Source organism: Lycium ferocissimum, chromosome 8 (genome assembly GCF_029784015.1).
Source record: "Lycium ferocissimum isolate CSIRO_LF1 chromosome 8, AGI_CSIRO_Lferr_CH_V1, whole genome shotgun sequence".
In the NCBI taxonomy this organism is placed as follows: domain Eukaryota; kingdom Viridiplantae; phylum Streptophyta; class Magnoliopsida; order Solanales; family Solanaceae; genus Lycium; species Lycium ferocissimum.
The window spans coordinates 21,110,355-21,129,838 of NC_081349.1; the positions used below are offsets into that span (position 1 = coordinate 21,110,355).

The 19,484-nt window shown below is 34.5% G+C and overlaps 2 protein-coding genes across 2 annotated transcripts; both read left to right on the forward strand.

The window, feature by feature from the left end:
• Positions 1–1,005: 1,005 nt before the first annotated feature.
• Positions 1,006–5,752, forward strand: LOC132066126 (uncharacterized). The gene is made up of 3 exons (XM_059459504.1): positions 1,006–1,143; positions 4,877–5,452; positions 5,544–5,752. Exons 1-3 carry the CDS (start codon positions 1,006–1,008, stop codon positions 5,703–5,705), a joined length of 876 nt encoding a protein of 291 aa, XP_059315487.1. The 3' UTR covers positions 5,706–5,752.
• A 12,526-nt stretch (positions 5,753–18,278) lies between these two features.
• Positions 18,279–18,779, forward strand: LOC132066127 (protein MAIN-LIKE 2-like). The gene has a single exon (XM_059459505.1). The coding sequence runs from the start codon at positions 18,279–18,281 to the stop codon at positions 18,777–18,779; it is 501 nt and encodes a 166-aa protein (XP_059315488.1).
• The last annotated feature ends 705 nt before the right edge of the window (positions 18,780–19,484 follow it).

Here is a 19,484-nt window from a genome sequence, read left to right on the forward strand (position 1 = left end):
AATTGGGGAAACTAGTATGCAAAGGAAGGAGTGATGTTTTGAAATGAAGAGGAAAGTGGACAAAAGGTATTGTGTAGTGTTCAAGGAGGGCATAGTCACTTGTATCCCAAATACTTATCCTACCCTTCCCTAAGCCTACATTACAAGCTTAAAAAGTCCCTGTGTGATCTCCAACCGAATGTTCTTGAGTTAGTGATGAATGAAAATAAGGGCAAGCTTATGGCGTGATTTGTTAGCACTAGAATTTCTTTGTTGAGTGTGAGTGACTTTGTGTATATGTCCCTTGTGTTGTTTTTGTGGTTATTGTTGTCGTTGTGAATATAGTGATTTTGGGACTTTCTTTCTTGTGAAGGCATATGAATTACGATAGATTGGCAATGTTGGAAAGTTTCCAAGTTGAGTCAACTGGGCATATTTAGTAAGCTAGTAGTTTTGAGTCACTTATTGAGGCTTGAGTGCTGTTGCTTGATTGTTTTGAATCTCTATTACATTCTTTAAATTGTAATTTGAAATGAGGGATTTATTTGGTTGAAGTTTCACATGCTTGTAGCTGAATTATTTGTACCAATCAAAGCCATGAGAGTTGTGCTCAGTTGAAGAATGTTCTTTGAAAATAATAGTAGCACTACCTAAGCTTGTATTGATGGATCCTCATTGAGATTTTGGTTTGGATTTGCTTGAGGACAAGCAAAGACTTTAAGTTGGGGGTGTTGATGTGCCGTGAAATTACGGGATATTCGATGCTAATTCCTTAAGCTTTTGTGACTCTTCAAGCACTTTTGATGTTACTTTTGATGTATTTATGTCGTTTTGTAGGATAAGATGTCCGGAGAGCATAACGGAGCAAAATGGAGCAAAAATAGAACAAACAGCATATGCTAGCAGCATATGTGAGTAGCATGTTGTGCATGTGAGCAACACTTGCTGCAACATGTGTTGACAGAGATATGAGAAATTGAAGATAGTTGGTGCAGCACATGCGAGCACCACATGCATGCGAGTAACATGTCGTGCATACGAGCAGCACTTGCTGCAGCATGTCCTGCACCACAGCTACTTGCATGTGCACAACATGCTGAAGCTTGGTGCAACATGCGACTGGCATGTTGCACATGCGACCGATTAACTTATATGACACGCAAGGTATTTTTGTCCAAATATTGTTCCCGTTTTGACAAGTCTATAAATAGAATGCTAGGGTTTGTAAAACTCATCTTTGGCCATTCAACACAAGTGTTGGAGACTAGGGTTCCTATACCACACTTTGGGGTTGAAGATTTTAAGATTTGGTTGAGCACTTTTTTGAACCTTTACTTCATTTCTTTGATTCCTTGCTTCGTAATGAATATCAAAGTGTGTAGTATTTATTTTCTCCACTTGAATCTTGTTTATGAAAATATTCTATAATTAAAGTGTTGGATGAAGCTCGTGTTGCTTATGTATTGAATGATTTTTATTGCTAAATAAAGTGAGTTAAAGTTGTTTTAGTTAATCTTGTTCTCTAATGTTTCTTAAGGGATTCGCTAACCCTAAGACCTGCTCATTTACTTCGATTTGAGCTCAAAAGAGGAAAATTGATGTTGAGAAAGATTAATTAACAAGAATTTGGGGCTTCAAACCTCATCTAATAATTTGAGCTAGGAATAGGAAAGTTAATTGAGATTATATTGATTGTGCTTGATATCACACTCTAAGGCTTGAAAAAGCTTAGAATGAAATTCATTGATTTGGTTGGAAGACTTTCAATGAGATTTTAGAAATCATTATCTAATTAGCATAAACTCACTCTTACTTATAAAATCGTGAAATACAGTGGATCGTTACTTGAGCGTAATTTCCTTTGTATCCATACTTGTGGCCATTGATCATTTTACTTGCTTTCTGGATTAGTTTATATTTTTGAATTAGGTATAATTTCTCAAAAATCAAAATATTATCAAGTGTTTGGCTTAGCGTAGAAAGTTATAATTCCTTACTTGTTTAAATCGCCTAGTATATTGTTCCCTGTGGGATCGACCCTGACTCATAGTTGGGTAAATTATTGTTACACCTTGGAAAATTCCATGCCGTCGTATGATAGATAGACTAAAGCAGTGTGAGAAGTATATGATGTTTCTATAAGTAAGAAGTAGCATTTAATGGTTCTAATTGAGATTTCAAAGACGTTTGACGCAAGAGAAGGAAGTTCGTTGAGAAAGGCGAAGCATAAGTTGTGTTTTAAAAAGGATTTGTAAAGCACCGAGTTAATGTTGACTTGATGATGTCTTAAAGAAGAGTTATAACACCCCTTAGCTTGTTAATGAAGTGTTAAACAAGTGTTAAGAAGGTTCCATAAGGATTGGAGATCAAACGAGTCGACGAGGGCAAGTTTCGGGGAGTTGTATATTGTACGGTCCCTTATACGGACCGTATAAAAGATACGGCCCGTATATCTGACAGTATAAGCTGCCCAGAGAAGGGGTCGTCACTGAAGAATTATACGGTCACACATATGGACTGTATAAGTTATACGGACCGTATGTGTGTCCGTATAACTTGGTCGGGACAGATTTTTAAGTTTTAAATAAGGGATCCAAGTTTATTTCTCTCATTTCTCATTTTCTCTCCAACACTCTCCACACCTCAAGAAACCTCTAGAACTCTCTCCACACTTCATCTACTAGAATCCAAGAGAAATTAAGGATCAACTTCATCAAACCAAGGAAATCAAGTGCAAGAAGCTCACTAGGGTTCATACAAGACAAGAAATCTCTTTGGATTGAAGCTAGGGTTTTTCTTCAAGTGAAGAATTATCATCCAAAACTTATTTCTACATAATCAAAGGTGAGTTTTATGATAAATTCATGTTATTTAGAGTATTGAGAGGTTGAAAGACTTGGATTATGAAAAGAGGTAGAAGATAGGTCATAAATATGAGAATAGTGGCATTTTTGAGTGGTAGCTTAAAATGAATCATGATTTTTGATATGTTATGAGTATAGTGATGTTGTAAATGATATTAATAATAGGGTAGAAATGATATATGTGGATGAATGTAATGTGGTATTATGACCATGGTTATGGATGCCCTTGAAATGGAAATAGGAGAATTGAATAATGTACGGTTGATGAAGATTGTTGATTATAATATTATGAATGTTATTATTGATGATTGGAAGTTGTTATATGATATGGAGAAAGTAGTAGAAACAAAGGAGATGATGCCCAATTTTCTTTAGCTCTAGTTCAAGCATGCTTATGTTATCGATTATCTAATATTAGTACGTACTCTCTTGAAGGTAGAAACGTGAATATTGAAGGAGAACGTTCAAGTGATAAAGTAGCTAAACGAAAAGGTATGTAAGGCTAGTCCCTTCTCTTCCAAGGCATGATTCCTAGAGCCCGGAACCAAAATGCACCCAAAAAAATCATTTTGAACCAAAATACCCCAACAAAAAAAATGTTACAAAACTACCTTTAGCGCGGATTTTCTTGCGCTAAAGCAACTGTAAATAACGGACCGTTAAGTGCTTTAGCGCAGTAAAATACTGCGCTATAGCAATTCGTCTCTCTCCTATAGCGCAGTATTTTACTGCGCTATAGCGCTCCACTTTAAACCCATCGGGTTCCACCACTAGTCCCTCCAGTGGCCAAAAAAAAAAAACGAAAACGCCATTGGAGGCGAATCCGAGGTGGTCCCCACATCCAAAAACGTCATTTTCTATTAAATTTCGTCCGTGAAAGTTTAGATTCTCGGTATATTCAAGTCAAGGAGCAAGAATCTAAGTTCGAATTTTGGGAAAAAGCGGCGTACAACTCGATTAAAATAACTCTACAAAAAATCTTCGATTAAGGTTTTCTACTATGAACTTTTGTTATATACATTATATTCTAAGCATTCTTAACATTTAATCCTTGCCATTTTCCAAAAAAATAAAACCATTTTTTTTTCTTGTTCGACTGGGCAGTGGCTTTTGCCACTGTTCCGATTTTTTTTTTTTGTTTAATTCGTTATTTGTTAAATGTTTATGAATTGTTAATTTGTTAAATGTTTATGAATTGTTAATTTGTTATATGTTTATGAGTTGTTAATTTGTTAATTATTTATGAATTGTTAATGAATTATTATTTTGTTAATTGATTATTTGTTAAATATTGATTATGAATTTATTAATTGTTAAATATTGTTTATGAATTGAAAGAAGTTGATTGGTAATGAATTATTAGGTTGTTAACACTTTGTTTGGATGATTGTTATGTATTGTTTTGACATTTATCGTATTGTGTTGTATTGTATAGGACCAAATCAGTGGTTACATAAAATAGGACCTTTCGTCGTTACATAACAATAAAATTAAAGTAACAATCAAAGCAAACATTGTATTTAAACTAATAATATAATATAATACAATAGGTAACAACCATCCAAACAAGTTGTAAATGATTATGAATTGTTAATCTATATAATTTTAAAAGCGTGAATATATATGTTAAATAAAAAAAGATTATCTTAAAAAGAATAATTCAAGTTCTTCTTTTCATAAATACATAAGCTAACGAAAAAAATGTAAAGTTTGTAGGAAAATATGTGGTCGACGAATATACTCTTTTAGTTTAATTTTATCGTAGTTGTGTTGGCTATTTGGTCAACTAAAAATATATCACATATTCAAAATAGAGTTCTAAATAAATATTACTGCTGAATTTCGATTCCCAAACTAATTAACTTAACAAGTCTTTGCATTAATTATTTCGATTCCCCTAGGGATGTAGGATACTCAGCACTCGCGGGGGCAGTACGAGGCATTGGTAAGTTTATCGTATTTAGATTTTTAATTGCATTAATTTTTACGTTTTAAAAAATAACTTTTTTTTTTTCTGTTGAACACAAATGCAGCTGGTGGCCGTACAGCGTTTACGCATCTTGGGGTTAGAGCATATGCCTTACCCTGGGCTTGCGGCGGAGATGGTACGGATATCCGAGGATGGTATCCGGCAGGCAGGCGAGATTAGGCGCAGGGAGGAGCCTGTTCCGGAGGCTGAGTATCAGGTGGCGCCAAGAGGAGGACCGGGTGCTCCTAAAGGAGGAGGCCGTGGCCGCAAGAGGACGCCGTGCCGGGGACGCCATGCGCGTAGAGAAGCGGTCTTTGCTGCTAGAGGACCTGGTGGTGGAGGACACCATCTGGTAGATGAGGCGGATGAGGCCGATCCCATTCCAGAGGGCGTTCACGGTCTAGTCCATCCGCAGCCGTTCCAGGCCGGTGACAGCTCACCTGGGGACTCACCTACGTTTACGCCGACGCTCTTACTTGCTAAGATACCCGGGTCTTCATCGCAGCCGAGCCAGAATGCATACATGGAGAAGCGTGATAACGTTGATTGGGCAGCGTTACGCACTTCATTAGCTGATGAGCGGCCTGTGAGGAATTTACAGGGAGCCAGGATTCTTGACTTCGATGAGTTTTTGATCCCGGTTAGTATTTAAAATACTTATTTGTTCATTTAAATTATTTATTTTAAATATATATATTTTACTCATTATTTAGTAATATTTTATATTTTAGGATTCGACGCCAGCGGGTCCACCAGAGCCACCCACTCAGGCGTTTTCTCATGGGTCTGCCGAGCCAGCGGTGTCTTCCCATATGATTACCGAGCCACAGGTAAGCTTTTTATTAAAATTTGTTTTATTCAATATAAGGTCAATATTTAATATACATATTTGATTATTTAAAGTACTTCTTTTAAATATGTATGTTACTTATTATTTCATTTTTTTTCATATTTTAGGATTCGGTGCCCGGTGGTCCACCGAGCGACCCATTCGGAGCATTCTCACCTCCGCCGTAGGTGTCTTCTCATGAGACTACCGAGGCGCATGTAAGTTTTTTACTTAAAACTAATTTTATTCAATATAAGGTAAATATTTATTTAATTTTTATAACCTTTACTTGGACTTCGAACAAAGATCTCATCCAGGAGACTACCTCATATTCACCACCACACCCATCTCAGGAGCCTACTCAGGCGCCCGTTGACACACATGTTTGATTAAATAAATAACATTAATGTATTCAATATAAATAAGAAATGGTACTAATTATTATATATTTTTTAGGTTTATCCTTCGGCGCCGGCGGTGGCAACTCCGGATGAGGAAGAGTCCGACTTTCCAGACCCAGGTCATCATGAGGTTCTGCCCGTGCGAGCGGGACCAGATCCCAAGAAAAAGCACATTCTAGTCAAGGGCGCACTGGCCAGGGGAAGAGATGATGATCATGACTTGGAGCCCCCGGTTATTAAGAGGAAAAAGGGCGATGGAGACGATGGCGAGGGCGGTGGGGATGGTATGAGCCTTAGGCCAAGGAATAGTCTCCGGCATACTACATGTGGGACCCATCCTCGATAGTGTATATACATTAGTGTTGTACAATTTATCGTAAATATTATATATGTTTTGCATATTTATAAATATTATCTTAGTCTTTATTATTGTTTATAGTTTCACATCCTAAATTGATAATAAAAAAAAAACGTGACACATTCGAAATAAAGTTAAGCATTAATTTAAAAATAAGACGAAACCCTAAAAGATAAATAACTTAAAGCTAATGACTACAAGTCTTCAAACAAAAAAGGACTTCAAGCACTTTTCAACCACTAAAACGACAATCCAAAGTATTGTGTATTCTTGATGTATTGAGCCTATTTTATTAATTGTACAAATATAAGTAGGGTTCTATATAAATATTGAAGTTCCGGAATCTCAAAGCATGATTAATATACGGCTAAACTACGTAAAAAGGAGTGAAAATGTAATAAGAGGCTGGTTTTGGAAAATGGCGGAGCGCTATAGCGCAGTAAAATAATGCGCTATAGGTGAGAGACAAATTTCTATAGCGCAGTAAAATACTGCGCTAAAGCAGTCAACGGGTCCGTTACGATTAACTCCTATAGCGCAGTATTTTACTGCGCTAAAGCACTTAACGGGTCCGTTACAGTTAAGTGCTTTAGCGCAGTAAAATACTGCGCTAAACGTAGTTTTGTAACTTTTTTTTTGTTGAGGTATTTTGGTTCAAAATGGTTTTTTGGGGGTATTTTGGTTCCAGACTCTGATTCCTATGACATGATTCCCTTTATCTCTCCATGACTTTCTTACATTCCGGAAAATATGAGTCAACGTTATGTAGAGCTTCTTATGAGATAAAAGAATAAAAGATATGTTACGAATATAATAATGATGATGATGAGCCTAAGTCTAGAGATTCTAAAGCCTACGATACGACATTTTCACGAAGTTCATACTACGAACATGATATGACATTTTACGAAGCTAATGATCCTTGTACGACTCTTCGATGTTATTCATTATTGCTAGACCCACCTTATGATGCTATTTCTTTCAAGGTGAGGTATGATGATCATGATTACTCCGTAATGGAATCGGGGGTTCTCGACCTTACGTCACCCCGATATAGTTGTAGGTTATCTTTAAATTCTAATGTATGCTTCATGATAAGTATATGATGATGAGATTACACCGTGCCTAGATGGCCGGACATGTCACCGCTAATGCGGGCTGCTTACGATTACACCGTGGCTAGATGGCCGGACATGTCACCGCGAAGGCGGGCTGCATATGATTACATCGTGCCTAGAGGGCCGGACATGACACCACTAGTGGGCGGCGTATGATGGTTCCTCGGACGCGGGTTAACGACGATGGTACATGTGATATGTATAAAATGCATTTTCTATTAAAGTTTAAGCAGGTTATATCTTCATCTCATGTTTCATGATTTCTTTATTATGCCAGTATTATTCATGCCTTACATACTCAGTACAATGTTCGTACTGACGTCCTTTCTTTTTGGACGCTGTGTTTATGCCCACAAGTAGACAGAGAGGTGACCCAGATTCATAGGTGTTGATCAGCGGACTTACAGGAGCACTCCATTATTCCGGAGGTGCTATTTTTGATATATTATTTTATGTATATATTCGGGCACGACGGGGTCCTGTCCCGCCCTTATATCTAGTACTCTAGTAGAGGCTCGTAGATACGTACGTATGGGTAGTAGATGTCCCATGATGACCTCATTGTATATTATATATTATTTTGATAGTCGAAGGGCTTATGTATATAAATGTAGATATGTCATGAAGGTGAAATGATTTCTCCCCATGGCTAGTTGTGTTGGGAACAATATATGCATGTAGGATGAGTATGATGATTAGTAGAACGAGTGGTGCTCGGTAGTCAGCTCCGGGTACCCGTCATAGCCCTAGTCAAGTCATAACAAAAGTGGTATCAGAGCAGTTCCGACCTAAGGTGTGTCTACGAGCCGTGTCCAGCAGAGTCTCGTTTATGGACGTGAAGCGCACCACACTTATAAATAAGAGGCTACGGAGCATTTAGGAAAAATGAAAATTCTTCTTCTTATTAGATCGTGCCATAGAGCCATGCTATAAGATTTTCTCCTCTCCAATGGTGCGTTATGATTTCAGCGATACCGTTAAAGAGAAAAGCCACAGCCGCCCAGAAGGGCAAGGCTACGACAGAAAGGCGGATAGAAAGGGAGCCGGCAACTAATGTAGAAGAAGATGAATCACATGACGAGGCTCCATCTACTACCTCTCCCACTCCGCCTATTCTAGAAGAGCAAGAGGGGGCTTCAACTCCAGCTCCTATGCTTACCGTTCCTCCACCGGCTGCTTCGGGTCAACAAATGACCGAAGCTATTCATTTATTGACACAGTTAGTTGCTACCCAGGCATAGCGGCAGAGTACGGGTCCAAGCGACAGAGTGACTAGTACTTAAGACCGGGATTTTATGAGTTTAAACCCTCCAGAGTTTTTCGGGTCAAAGCCAGATGAAGACCCGCAAGGTTTTATTGATGGGATGTTGAGAACATTGAAAATTATTCATGCCTCCGATACTGAATCTGTGGAGTTAGCATCTTATAGACTCCGAGATGTGGCGGTCCTATGGTACAATAATTGGATATCTTCTAGAAAGGAAAATGCACCTCCCCCGGTTTGGCAAGAATTTGTGGATGCTTTCCTTCGTCACTATTTGGCACCCGAGGTCCGTTGAGCTAGAGCGGATAGATTCTTAAATTTAAAGCAAGGGAATATGAGTGCCTGAGAGTATAGTCTTCACTTTAATTCATTGGCTCGATATGCTCCCACTATGGTAGCCGATATGGGAGACAGAGTGCACATATTTATGAGTGGCTTAGGGTCACATTTGTTTAAAGATTGCTTGACAGCTTCATTGCAAGAGGGGTGGCTATTTCCCGCATTCAGGCCCATGTCTAGAATTTAGAAGAGCAGCAACATCCGCAAAGAGGTGAGCGCGATATGGATAGAGGGCAGAGTAAGAGGGCCAGATCTATGGGTGCCGATAGTGACTATAGAGGATCGAGGCGAATACACTCTAGATACTAAGGCCAGTCGACGACTAGTGCACCTCCCCGATTTGCAGGCAAGAGATTTGACCGCTCCATTCATCCAGGACAGGATCAGAGCTCGAGAGCTTTGGGTTCCCGATCCGGGGGTGATTATAGCCAGAGGAGACCACCGGTTCCACGGTGTAGTCAGTGCAGAAAGTTGCATTCGGGGTCATGTCGCCAAGGTACAGATGCTTGTTATACTTGTGGACAGACTGGGCACGTGATGCGTGATTGTCCCTCAAGGTACGGTAGAGGTGGGGTTCAGCCCACCGGATCAGCGACTGGTTCTTCTTCTGTGCGCCCGATAGGCGCATATCCCGCATTCCGCAGGGTCGAGGCAGAGGCAACAGGGGGAGCGACCAGTTCATATTTATGCTTTAGCCGGATGACAGGATCTTGAGTCCTCCCCGGATGTGGTTACAGGTATACTATCTATATTCTCTCATGAGATTTATGCATTGATAGATCCGGATGTGGTTAAAAGATGGATTTCGACGTTATTAATGATTTACCTTGATGTTTTGGATTGTTGGGAGAAGAACACCTTCGTTTTAGGGCTTGGGGAATATGAAAAGTGGAAAAAGAACTTAACATGAGATATTTATACTTAACTGGATCGACATATTATACGTTCAACTTATACGATCCGTATAAAGTTATACGGTCCATATAATTTGGCTGTATTTGACAATAATTAAAATCCCAGAAACTGGAATTTCCTAAGTGAGTTTCACGGACTAAAATACGGTCCATGTAATATTATACGGTCCGTATAACATTATGCGGTCCTCATAGAAGTTTTTTCTCAACCTCGACAGAAACTTAAAGTCTCCACCGGTGTTACACGGACTGGTTATACGATTTGTATAATAATATATGGTCCGTATAACTGGTCGTATAAATGGAATTTTTCTGAACTGAGACGAATTTATTTCTCACACTTCTCATTTGGTCTTCTAAGTCTCAAATCATGAACGTAACCTAGTTTATAGGTACGAGGTGTTACAATGTTATTATGACTATTTGCAGTTGACTAACCAAGGAAATCTGACAAGAAGGTCTATAAGACTTTGTAAATCCATTTACCATCCAACTCCGCCTTTCCTCAATCAGAGACTGATAAAGAAACACAAGTCGTTTATCACCAAGCAATCGGCAGTAAAGTAAGGGTGTTAATTGAGTTGTCTTTGCTCTTTCCTTTGAGCAATCGCCACATACAATAGCTTTAGGCCAAACATGAATACTGCGCAAATGCGTAACAACATTATCATCTCTATTTTCCACATTAAAAATTTAAAATAATAATAATAAAAAAAAATCATAGTAATAGTGAAGTATTGAATCAATTATTAAGTAAATAGGTCAGGTTAAATGAAACATAATGTAGAATTAGGACTAACCAACGAGGTGGTTGTTGTAAGAGAGAGTGCAAATGCTTTGAATGACGTCCATTATAACTATTGAATTTAGGCTAAGATCTGTAACTACGTACGTGAAATGGAGAAATAGAAAGCAAAAAAAAAAACAAAGAAGCTATGCTACTGAATTTAGGCTAAGATCTAGTGGTTAAATTTTCTCTTGTGCTCCTGGAGAGCATCAAGAGATTTGAACTTAGAATGACAGAAACCACATGAATTTGATTTTTGAGTTGTTATTTGTAGAAAATTTTGAATTTGTTATTTGAGTTGAGTAGTAGTATTGAACCTCTATTATATATACGCCAAGTCAATCAAAATGGTGGGAAAATCCATTTAATTCCCATTTGGCCGCCTCCCCCCCCCCCCCCCCCCTCACTTTCCCCCTCCTATTTATTTATTACCCCCTCTCTTTTTAACATATTTATCTTAATTACCCCAGCCTTCCCCTCCTTTTTTGTTTGGGTCTATTATACATGTATAATTTCATTATTTAATGAGCTTAAAAACTTATCTTTTCCTTTTCTTTTCCATTATATTTATTCAAGTTACTAGTTACGTGAGGGCCCATGCCAAAATCAAGATAAAGAATTGCATTGTATGGTAATTAGGGTAACAATGCTATCAAAATTGACCCATTTTTTAAAAAAAAATCTTCCAAAAAAATGACCCTCTCTCTCTATCTCTCTCTACCTCCTCTCTCTCACTATCGCTCTCTCTATTGCGCCTCCTCTCTCTCGATCACCGAAAAATCCACTTAGATCTGGTGGTGGTGAGCTAGTTGGTGTGGCTGGTGGTTTTTGCCAGAGCTCCGGCGTGATCTCGTCGAGGGAGAGATAGAGATGAACAGAGGGAGAAAGTCCGCTGCTGCTCGTTGGACTTCGTTGGTGGTTTTGGAGAATATTTCTAAATAGATAAATTTATATAAAAAAATAAAAGAAAACTGTAAATAAATGATCATAGTAAGATTAGTATTTATATTAGTGAGGATCAATTGAAGTCAATAAGATATTAGCCATGTGTTTTAAAGACATTACCCAGGATGCTATTATTAAAACTTTATTTAATAATATGAAGATTTGAGTAGTTTAGTTCAAAGTTTTAAAAAATAGATAGTATTTTTTTTCTTTCTTTTGTTATATATATTTTGTACTTCTTTTTACAATCTTCAATATTATTTAAGAGAAACTTAAACCATAAAATTCATCGGTAAAATTAAATAATATATATTTGTAATAGATGAATGTAGCCATTTTGAGCCTTGGTTATTTTATTTAATAGCTATCTATATTTTATTTACCATATTCATATAACTGCTTTTATATTGCCTTTTTTATGTGAATTTAATTGGGCAAAAATTAAAGACCACCCCCAGTGAAGGACAAAAATTAAAGACCACCCCCAGTGAAGGACAATCCTGCAAATTGCCCGCAGACATTTGCCTTAAGGCCTAATTTTGGGTAAAGTTTGTCTTAAGGCCAACTTCTACCTTGCGAATCCCAACTTATGCATTGCGATTTTTTTTATTTTTTTTTACTGAGCCGGGTTCAAACCCAGGACCTCTGGGTGCTAAGCGAAGGACAAATATTAAAGTTCACCAATTTGAGGGGCAAAAATTAAAGACCACCTCAAAAGAAGGGCAATCCACGCAAAACAATGATAGTATTTTCTTCATTTCAATTTATGTAAAGGTGTTACTATTTGAGGTGTCAAACAATTTCTCCTTTGACTATAAATTTCTCAAACTTTTTAAGAATAATTTGAATCATTAGCTATGTTGATTTGAAGTAATTTTCGTATAGCTTTAAAATATGTAAATTTTATTTTAAAATACTTGAAGAATGTATACTCGAATTAATAGTAAAAAATAATTGGGTTACCCTCATACTCCGAAAACCTTGATATAAATTGGCCCTTCTTGTTTGATCAAACTCCATGCCAATTCAACTTTATCTACCCAGTCAGCTCGTTTAGTTTTGATCTTGGTTTTGTTTGTTGAAAATTAGTCTTTTCAAAATTTGTCGAACAATAATTACACAAAAAATTTGTCATGACAGTTAATTTATCCCCAATTAACTATGGGATGTTTTGTTGGTTTTTCATACTGTTTTGAGCATTCCTTATGAGCTACTTTTTTAATTTGTGATTGAGTTAGACTCAAAATTTATTTTTTATAATATGGTATCAATGCCTCCTTCTCAAATTTTAATTTATTTGTTGTTGGGAACACGTTAGTTGACAGGCACGGATGTGCGGTAGGGTTAAGATGTCCAACATCGATTATGAGATGTGAAATTTGTCTCTTTATATGTTGTTGGACAATCCTCCCCCTGAATTAACATTCATGAGTCATTTATTAACAAATAGTAATTAATTTCTAAATACTTTTTCTAGAATTACTCCTATTGTAATATATTATCAGAAGTGGGGATAGAGCATATGTGAGGACAATGAACAATGATACAACTTTTTTCATAATATTGAGATCATGAATCTTGAAGATCCACAATAAATTTGAATATTTAATCACTGATCATCTAATCTTAGGTCATTAGGTGGTTCCATCATGTTTTAAGATCGAGATAGAAAATCAACGCATTACTAAGTCTATTTTTAAATGTTGATCACAACTCAAAGATCCAAAATACAGTTATGTTTTACCAGATAATTAATTTAATAGCTTGGACACATCTTTTAAGAAATTAACTCACTCCTAAAAAGTAAACTATGTTTTCAATAAATTACTCTTAATTAAATAGTAATTATTTAATATAATTTTTTATTATGTAAAAGTTCACTTATCATAATAGAGTAAATTTGAAAGAAAAAAATTAATACGTTTTATATATATATATATATATATATATATATATATATATATATATATATATATATATATATATATATATATATAAAATTAAACTAAATATAAAAACACAAAATGTCATGTACTAATATGAAACCAAAAGTAATCCGATAAGGGCCAAAAAATGCTCCTTAAGTAGTAAAGACTGCACACCTATTGTAAAAGCCCATGTGGGAAAAATACCAATTACAACTAGCTATGTGTAAACATTAAAGATTTGAAATTCCTACTCAACACATGTCACTCCTTCATTGTGGGATGTAAGAGATTGGAATGACAAAAATAGCCATGTATACACACATCTTATACACTGTTATGTTATACATTTTTATATATACTCACATCTTATACACTATTAAACATTTTTATACACCTATATACATAATATATCTATCTTGTATAAAAGTGCAATTCTTATTCAAAATCAGTCCAGATCTATGTTTATACCCACATGTACAATATTGTATAAATGTGTATAAGTGCGTATTTTCGTGTATAATATTGTATAATTATATCTTTTAGTGTATATACCTACACATTATACACTTTCATACACCGATATACATAATGTATACCTGTCTTTTGTATATAAGCGTATAACATTGTATAACAGTGTTTTTGGGCTATATTTTTGCATTGTAAGTTTTTGGCTATACTTTTGCAATGTAAGTCACTGAATTGTACATTTCTAAAATTTCCTCTATAAAAACTAGATAACTTAATTAAAGAAATATAATTTATTTTGCACTTTTTAATGTATAATAATTAAAATTTCAATATATGCAAAATTTTCATTTCACTCTTTTAATATCTTAACTTTTATTTTGATGAAATTATTTACTTCAAATTAGATGCAATGTCTGAATTTGAAGTTCATGACTTCTGATCCTAATTTTTTTGACCTAAACTAATAATATATTCATACTAAATGAATTTTTAAGATTAATACAGCTGACACACCAACTCCGTCCTACTTCATGCTCATTTTGTATTTATTTTGAACTCACTTAAAATTTTAATTATGTAATTTATTTTCACCCATATTAGACAAAATCATGTTTTCATCTTCTAGAATCATCTAAGGCAACAAATATTTTCAACAACTCCAAATTTATACAACCATATTTATAATCTTTGTTTCGAGTTTTTTCACAAATAACCTAATGATCTTACATGAATATTAATAAATACTAATAATTAAAATACATTAATAAAGTAAAATTTCTTAAAACTATACCTAAAAATAATTTTAGGACAGATCTTATACACACATATGAGCACACTAAAGAAGTAAAATATTGGAGGTTTAATAAAGGATATAGTAAGACCTAATAAATGTTCCTGTTATAAAGAAAATTTGGCTCCAAAGCTGTCTAAATTTTTACCCGAATGTATAAGAACAAATAATATACTCCAACTATCTCAAAATATTTGTTACATTTCAATTTTTTGAAAGGCAATTTGATTAATCTTCGGAGCTAAATTAAATTAGATTAATTCAATATTTTAAAATTTAGATACTCAATAATTATATAAAAATATTTTGGAATGAAGAAGTAAAAAGTAATTTAATAAGGAGCAAGACCAGTTTCAAGTGCCATGTATGCAAAAGTGGGAGTTTGCAAAAGTGAGAATTTGAAAAAGGGTAAGCAGCGCAACAAACACTTATGCAATTTTACTACCCTGTGGGTCCCTATGGTATGTGTGAGGACGATAAAAGTTTCCGATCACCGCTTATATATAACAGTAATGTTGGAACTTTTTTTATGTTATGTTCGAATTTGACATGAGCAATAATAAGAACTATATGTTTTCGTATTTTAATTCTTCAAAAGAAAAAAGAAAAAAGATCTTTATTCAAATGAAGAAAATTCTCATTGAAAAATATTGCATAAGTGGGTTATCATTCTCACTCAATATTTGAAGGGGTATTATTTCTCAACCTTTAATTGTTTGGGGTAAAATAGGATTGACTCGTTATTTTACGATAGAGCCAAAATGGCTTCTTTTTACAGCCATTCCGCAAAAATGGTATGTCTTTTTTTTTTTTAAACCAAAATGGGCATTTCGTGCAATGTTGCACGAAATGCAACAAATTTATATATATTTTTTTATTTCGTTTTTAATATAAAAAACGAAATTAAAAAAAAAATATAAATTTGTTGCATTTCGTGCACTGTCCAACGAAATGCAACAAATTTTTATTTTTTATTTTTTTTTTCGTTTTTAATATAAAAAACGAAATTAAAAAAAATATATAAATTTGTTGCATTTTTTGCAACAAATTTTTTTTTTATTTCGTTTTTAATATTAAAAACGAAAAAAAAAATTAAAAATAAAAAATAAAAATTTGTTGCATTTCGTGCAATGTTGCACGAAATGCAACAAATTTATATTTTTTTTTAATTTCGTTTTTTATATTAAAAACGAAATAAATAAAAATTTGTTGCATTTCGTTGGACATTGCACGAAATGCAACAAATATTTATTTATTTTTTTTATTTCGTTTTTAATATATAAAACGAATTTTTTTTTTATTTCGTTGACACAAAAACGAAATAGGAAAATATAATAATATTTATTTATTTTTTATTTTTTTTGTATTTCGTGATACTACTAACGAAATAGCATTAAATTTTTTATTTCATTTATACAAAAATGAAATAGGAAAATATAATTTTTTTTTTTTTGTATTTCGTTTATATAAAAAGGAAATAGGAAAATATTTTTTTTTTTTTTTTTTTGCATTTCGTTTATATTCATCGTATTTGATTATCTAAATCTCAAACTAACTAACTTTCAATTTTTTTTTTAACTTAGAAGAAGCATTGTTGTACTTTGATATTTCGCTGCATACTTTGCGAAATGCAAAGTTAAAAAATTGGTGGAAACGGATTCCATTGTTCACTGTTTTTTATAGGGACAATAGCTTTCAATTATTTTTAAGAATCTTGTCAGAAGAATTGCTTCCAAGTCAGAAGCTAAAAAAGAAGCTAGTGAATAGCTTTCAATTTTTTTTTTTTTTTGACTTGGAAGAAGCATTGTTGCACTTTAATATTTCGTTGCATACTTTGCGAAATGCAAAGCTAAAAAATTGATTTTCTTCTTTTATATTTCGTTGCATATATTTCGTTGCATACTTTGCACTTTTGTATACATTGCATACGGAAGCTAAGGTTTTTTATATTTTGTTGCTTTGACTCCATTCTCCATTCTCCATTCTCCCTTCTTCCTCTTCCTCCATTCTTTCTCTTCTTCCGTTCTTCATTCTTTTCTTCTTTTTCTACTAATCCTATCACAAGGATTCCTCAACTTTTGCTTTGTATAATCTTCTTCAAATTGAGGTAATTTCTTAATTTTATAAGTTTTTACATATATTTTTTGATTTAGTACTTAGTGTAGTAGACTATAATAAAGAAAACAAAAGTTACAAGTTTAGTTAATCAATAATTGGTAATTTCAGTCGTTGCTTCAATTAAAAAAAGCTTTAAAAAATGTTAGTAGAGTTTATTGGTCAACGAACTACAATTAAAATACTAAAAAGATCGTCGAAGTTACTGATTAAAAAGGTATAAATTTATATTATAAAATGTTCTTTTAGTTAGTCATTTTCATAGAACAACATTTAAAAAAAAGATGAAGAAATTGTGAGGAAAGTAAGATTGTTAAACATAACATAAAGATATTTGTATCATATGTTGGGTCATTTTCTATGTTCAAATTGTGACTAGTCGTTGGAGATTATTTCTTGTTGATAAGCATGAAGAATTTTTACTTTTCAAATTAAAAGTATAAGATCAAGAAAGCTGTGAGGAAGTTGGACTTGTTTATGAAGATAATAGAGAAAAATAGCATGACCTTTTTTTTTTAATACCAAAATGGGTATTTCGTTGGATAACTAACGAAATACTGTTCTGATCTGGTAAAAAAAATTAGTTGACCTTGCATCCCCTCTCCAGTCATATGGTTTGTTTTAAATAGAAAAGAAGTAGTTATATGTAAGATGAATACTATTATGGCAATTAATTATGAGCTTAACCAAAAGTTTAATTACATTTCGTTGACCCCATAGGGAACTGCAATTATTTTTTGACAGTTGTACTCTTATTAATTTTTTTCTTTTCTCACGTGATAATATATCTTATAGTTTGACCTTTGTTGACTTTCCTATTGAATATATAGTAAACAATTGTGTAAGGTGTTGTCAATTATTCTAACGACGGTGGCTTGGTGTTGCAATGTTATAGATATGGATCGCCCCGAGTCACTTTGTACATCCGAGGTCCGAAAAACTATGATTTATTAACACTCCAAAGCAACAACATCGATCCCGAGTACATGTGGGATGGAACATTGGCCGGACGAACGCGTGTTTATTTATACGTCGTGCGGATCATGAATTACGGAATCACGTAAGGCAATACCCTTTACATAATCGCATCCTCGATTACTTTGAGAGGTGTGGATTTGGGGGAGTTTTAGCAGTAGGTAATGTGCAGTATGATGAAGGAATCATCACTGCACTTATTGAGAGATGGCGTCCAGAGACGCATACATTTCATATGCGGACTGGCGAATGTACCATCACACTGCAGGATGTCGAGGTGTTATATGGCATTCCCGTGGATGGCCAACCATTGGTGCAGAGTAATGTTAAAAATATAACTAAATCAGCGTGGCGGGAATTGATGTACGACCTTACTGGTTGGTTGCCCGGAGAAGAAGCAATTATAGGTAATAGCTTGTTGGTAATAACACAATTATCTAATCATTTGGAAACCTTGATTGCCGGGAATGATATTATTGATGAACACACTGATGAGGCTGAGGTACAAAAGAGGGTCAGGTTGTACCTGCTTTGGTTGATTGGTGGCTGTATATTCCCTGATAATTCTGGTTCAAGGCTTAGTTTACACTTTTTGCTTGACATAGCAGACCTTGATACAATAGGCGGTAAAGCTTGGGAGCGTGCATTATCATACTTGTACGATTGTCTATGCCGTGCTTCGATGTCTAATAGCCGTGATGTTTGTGGATTTATTGCTTTGTTACTGAGTACGTGAATTGCAATATTATATTGCTCTACTTCGATAGAGAAATAAGAGATCAAGCAGCATTCTTATAACCACCATTACCCAAATTTTGAAAAATGAAATTAGGAACCGAAAGTTGAGCTTTATTAGAAACACTAAATGTACCACTATATATAATGCAATCTGGATTATTAATATTTGTGTACATATATAAATGTCAGCTAACCATATTTCCTTGAGTTATCACGCTAACAATTTAAAAGTATTGCTTGATACACGTTTATATAGTCAACTTCTCTGCTATCTTTTAAATAATATTTTAGATTTCCTAGTGTTATAATTTGTATAATAAATCATTAAAAATTATAATATTGTCGAATGACTTGCACGACAATATTAGAGCATTATCGGAACCCAACCATAACAACACAATTTTCATGTGTATTTTTGGGTTATTTTATTTAATTCAAAAAATATTTATATATTTAAATTTACTTATACGAGTTTGGGCTTGGGAGCGAATAATCCCGATGCGGCCATTACTTCGTCCTCCAAGAGTAAACGAACGAGATATTGTATTTGCGCAGAAGTGGACTCGGCGTGGAGCTCGTGAAAGCGAGGCACGAGCTGTGCTAGTAATTTGTAGAGATGTTTTAGACAACCTAACTGATGATCAGGTATTTTTCCTTTTAAATTTTTTTGATAAGAAATGTGAAAAATATAACAACAATAGAG

Coding starts and splice junctions, on each gene's coding strand:
- LOC132066126 (XM_059459504.1), top strand. CDS start 1,006: ATGTCGTGCATACGAGCAGCACTTGCTGCAGCATGTCCTGCACCACAG. Junction 1,144..4,876: donor TAACTTATATGACACGCAAG/GTATTTTTGTCC, acceptor ACACAAATGCAG/CTGGTGGCCGTACAGCGTTT. Junction 5,453..5,543: donor TCGATGAGTTTTTGATCCCG/GTTAGTATTTAA, acceptor TTTATATTTTAG/GATTCGACGCCAGCGGGTCC.
- LOC132066127 (XM_059459505.1), top strand. CDS start 18,279: ATGCGGACTGGCGAATGTACCATCACACTGCAGGATGTCGAGGTGTTA.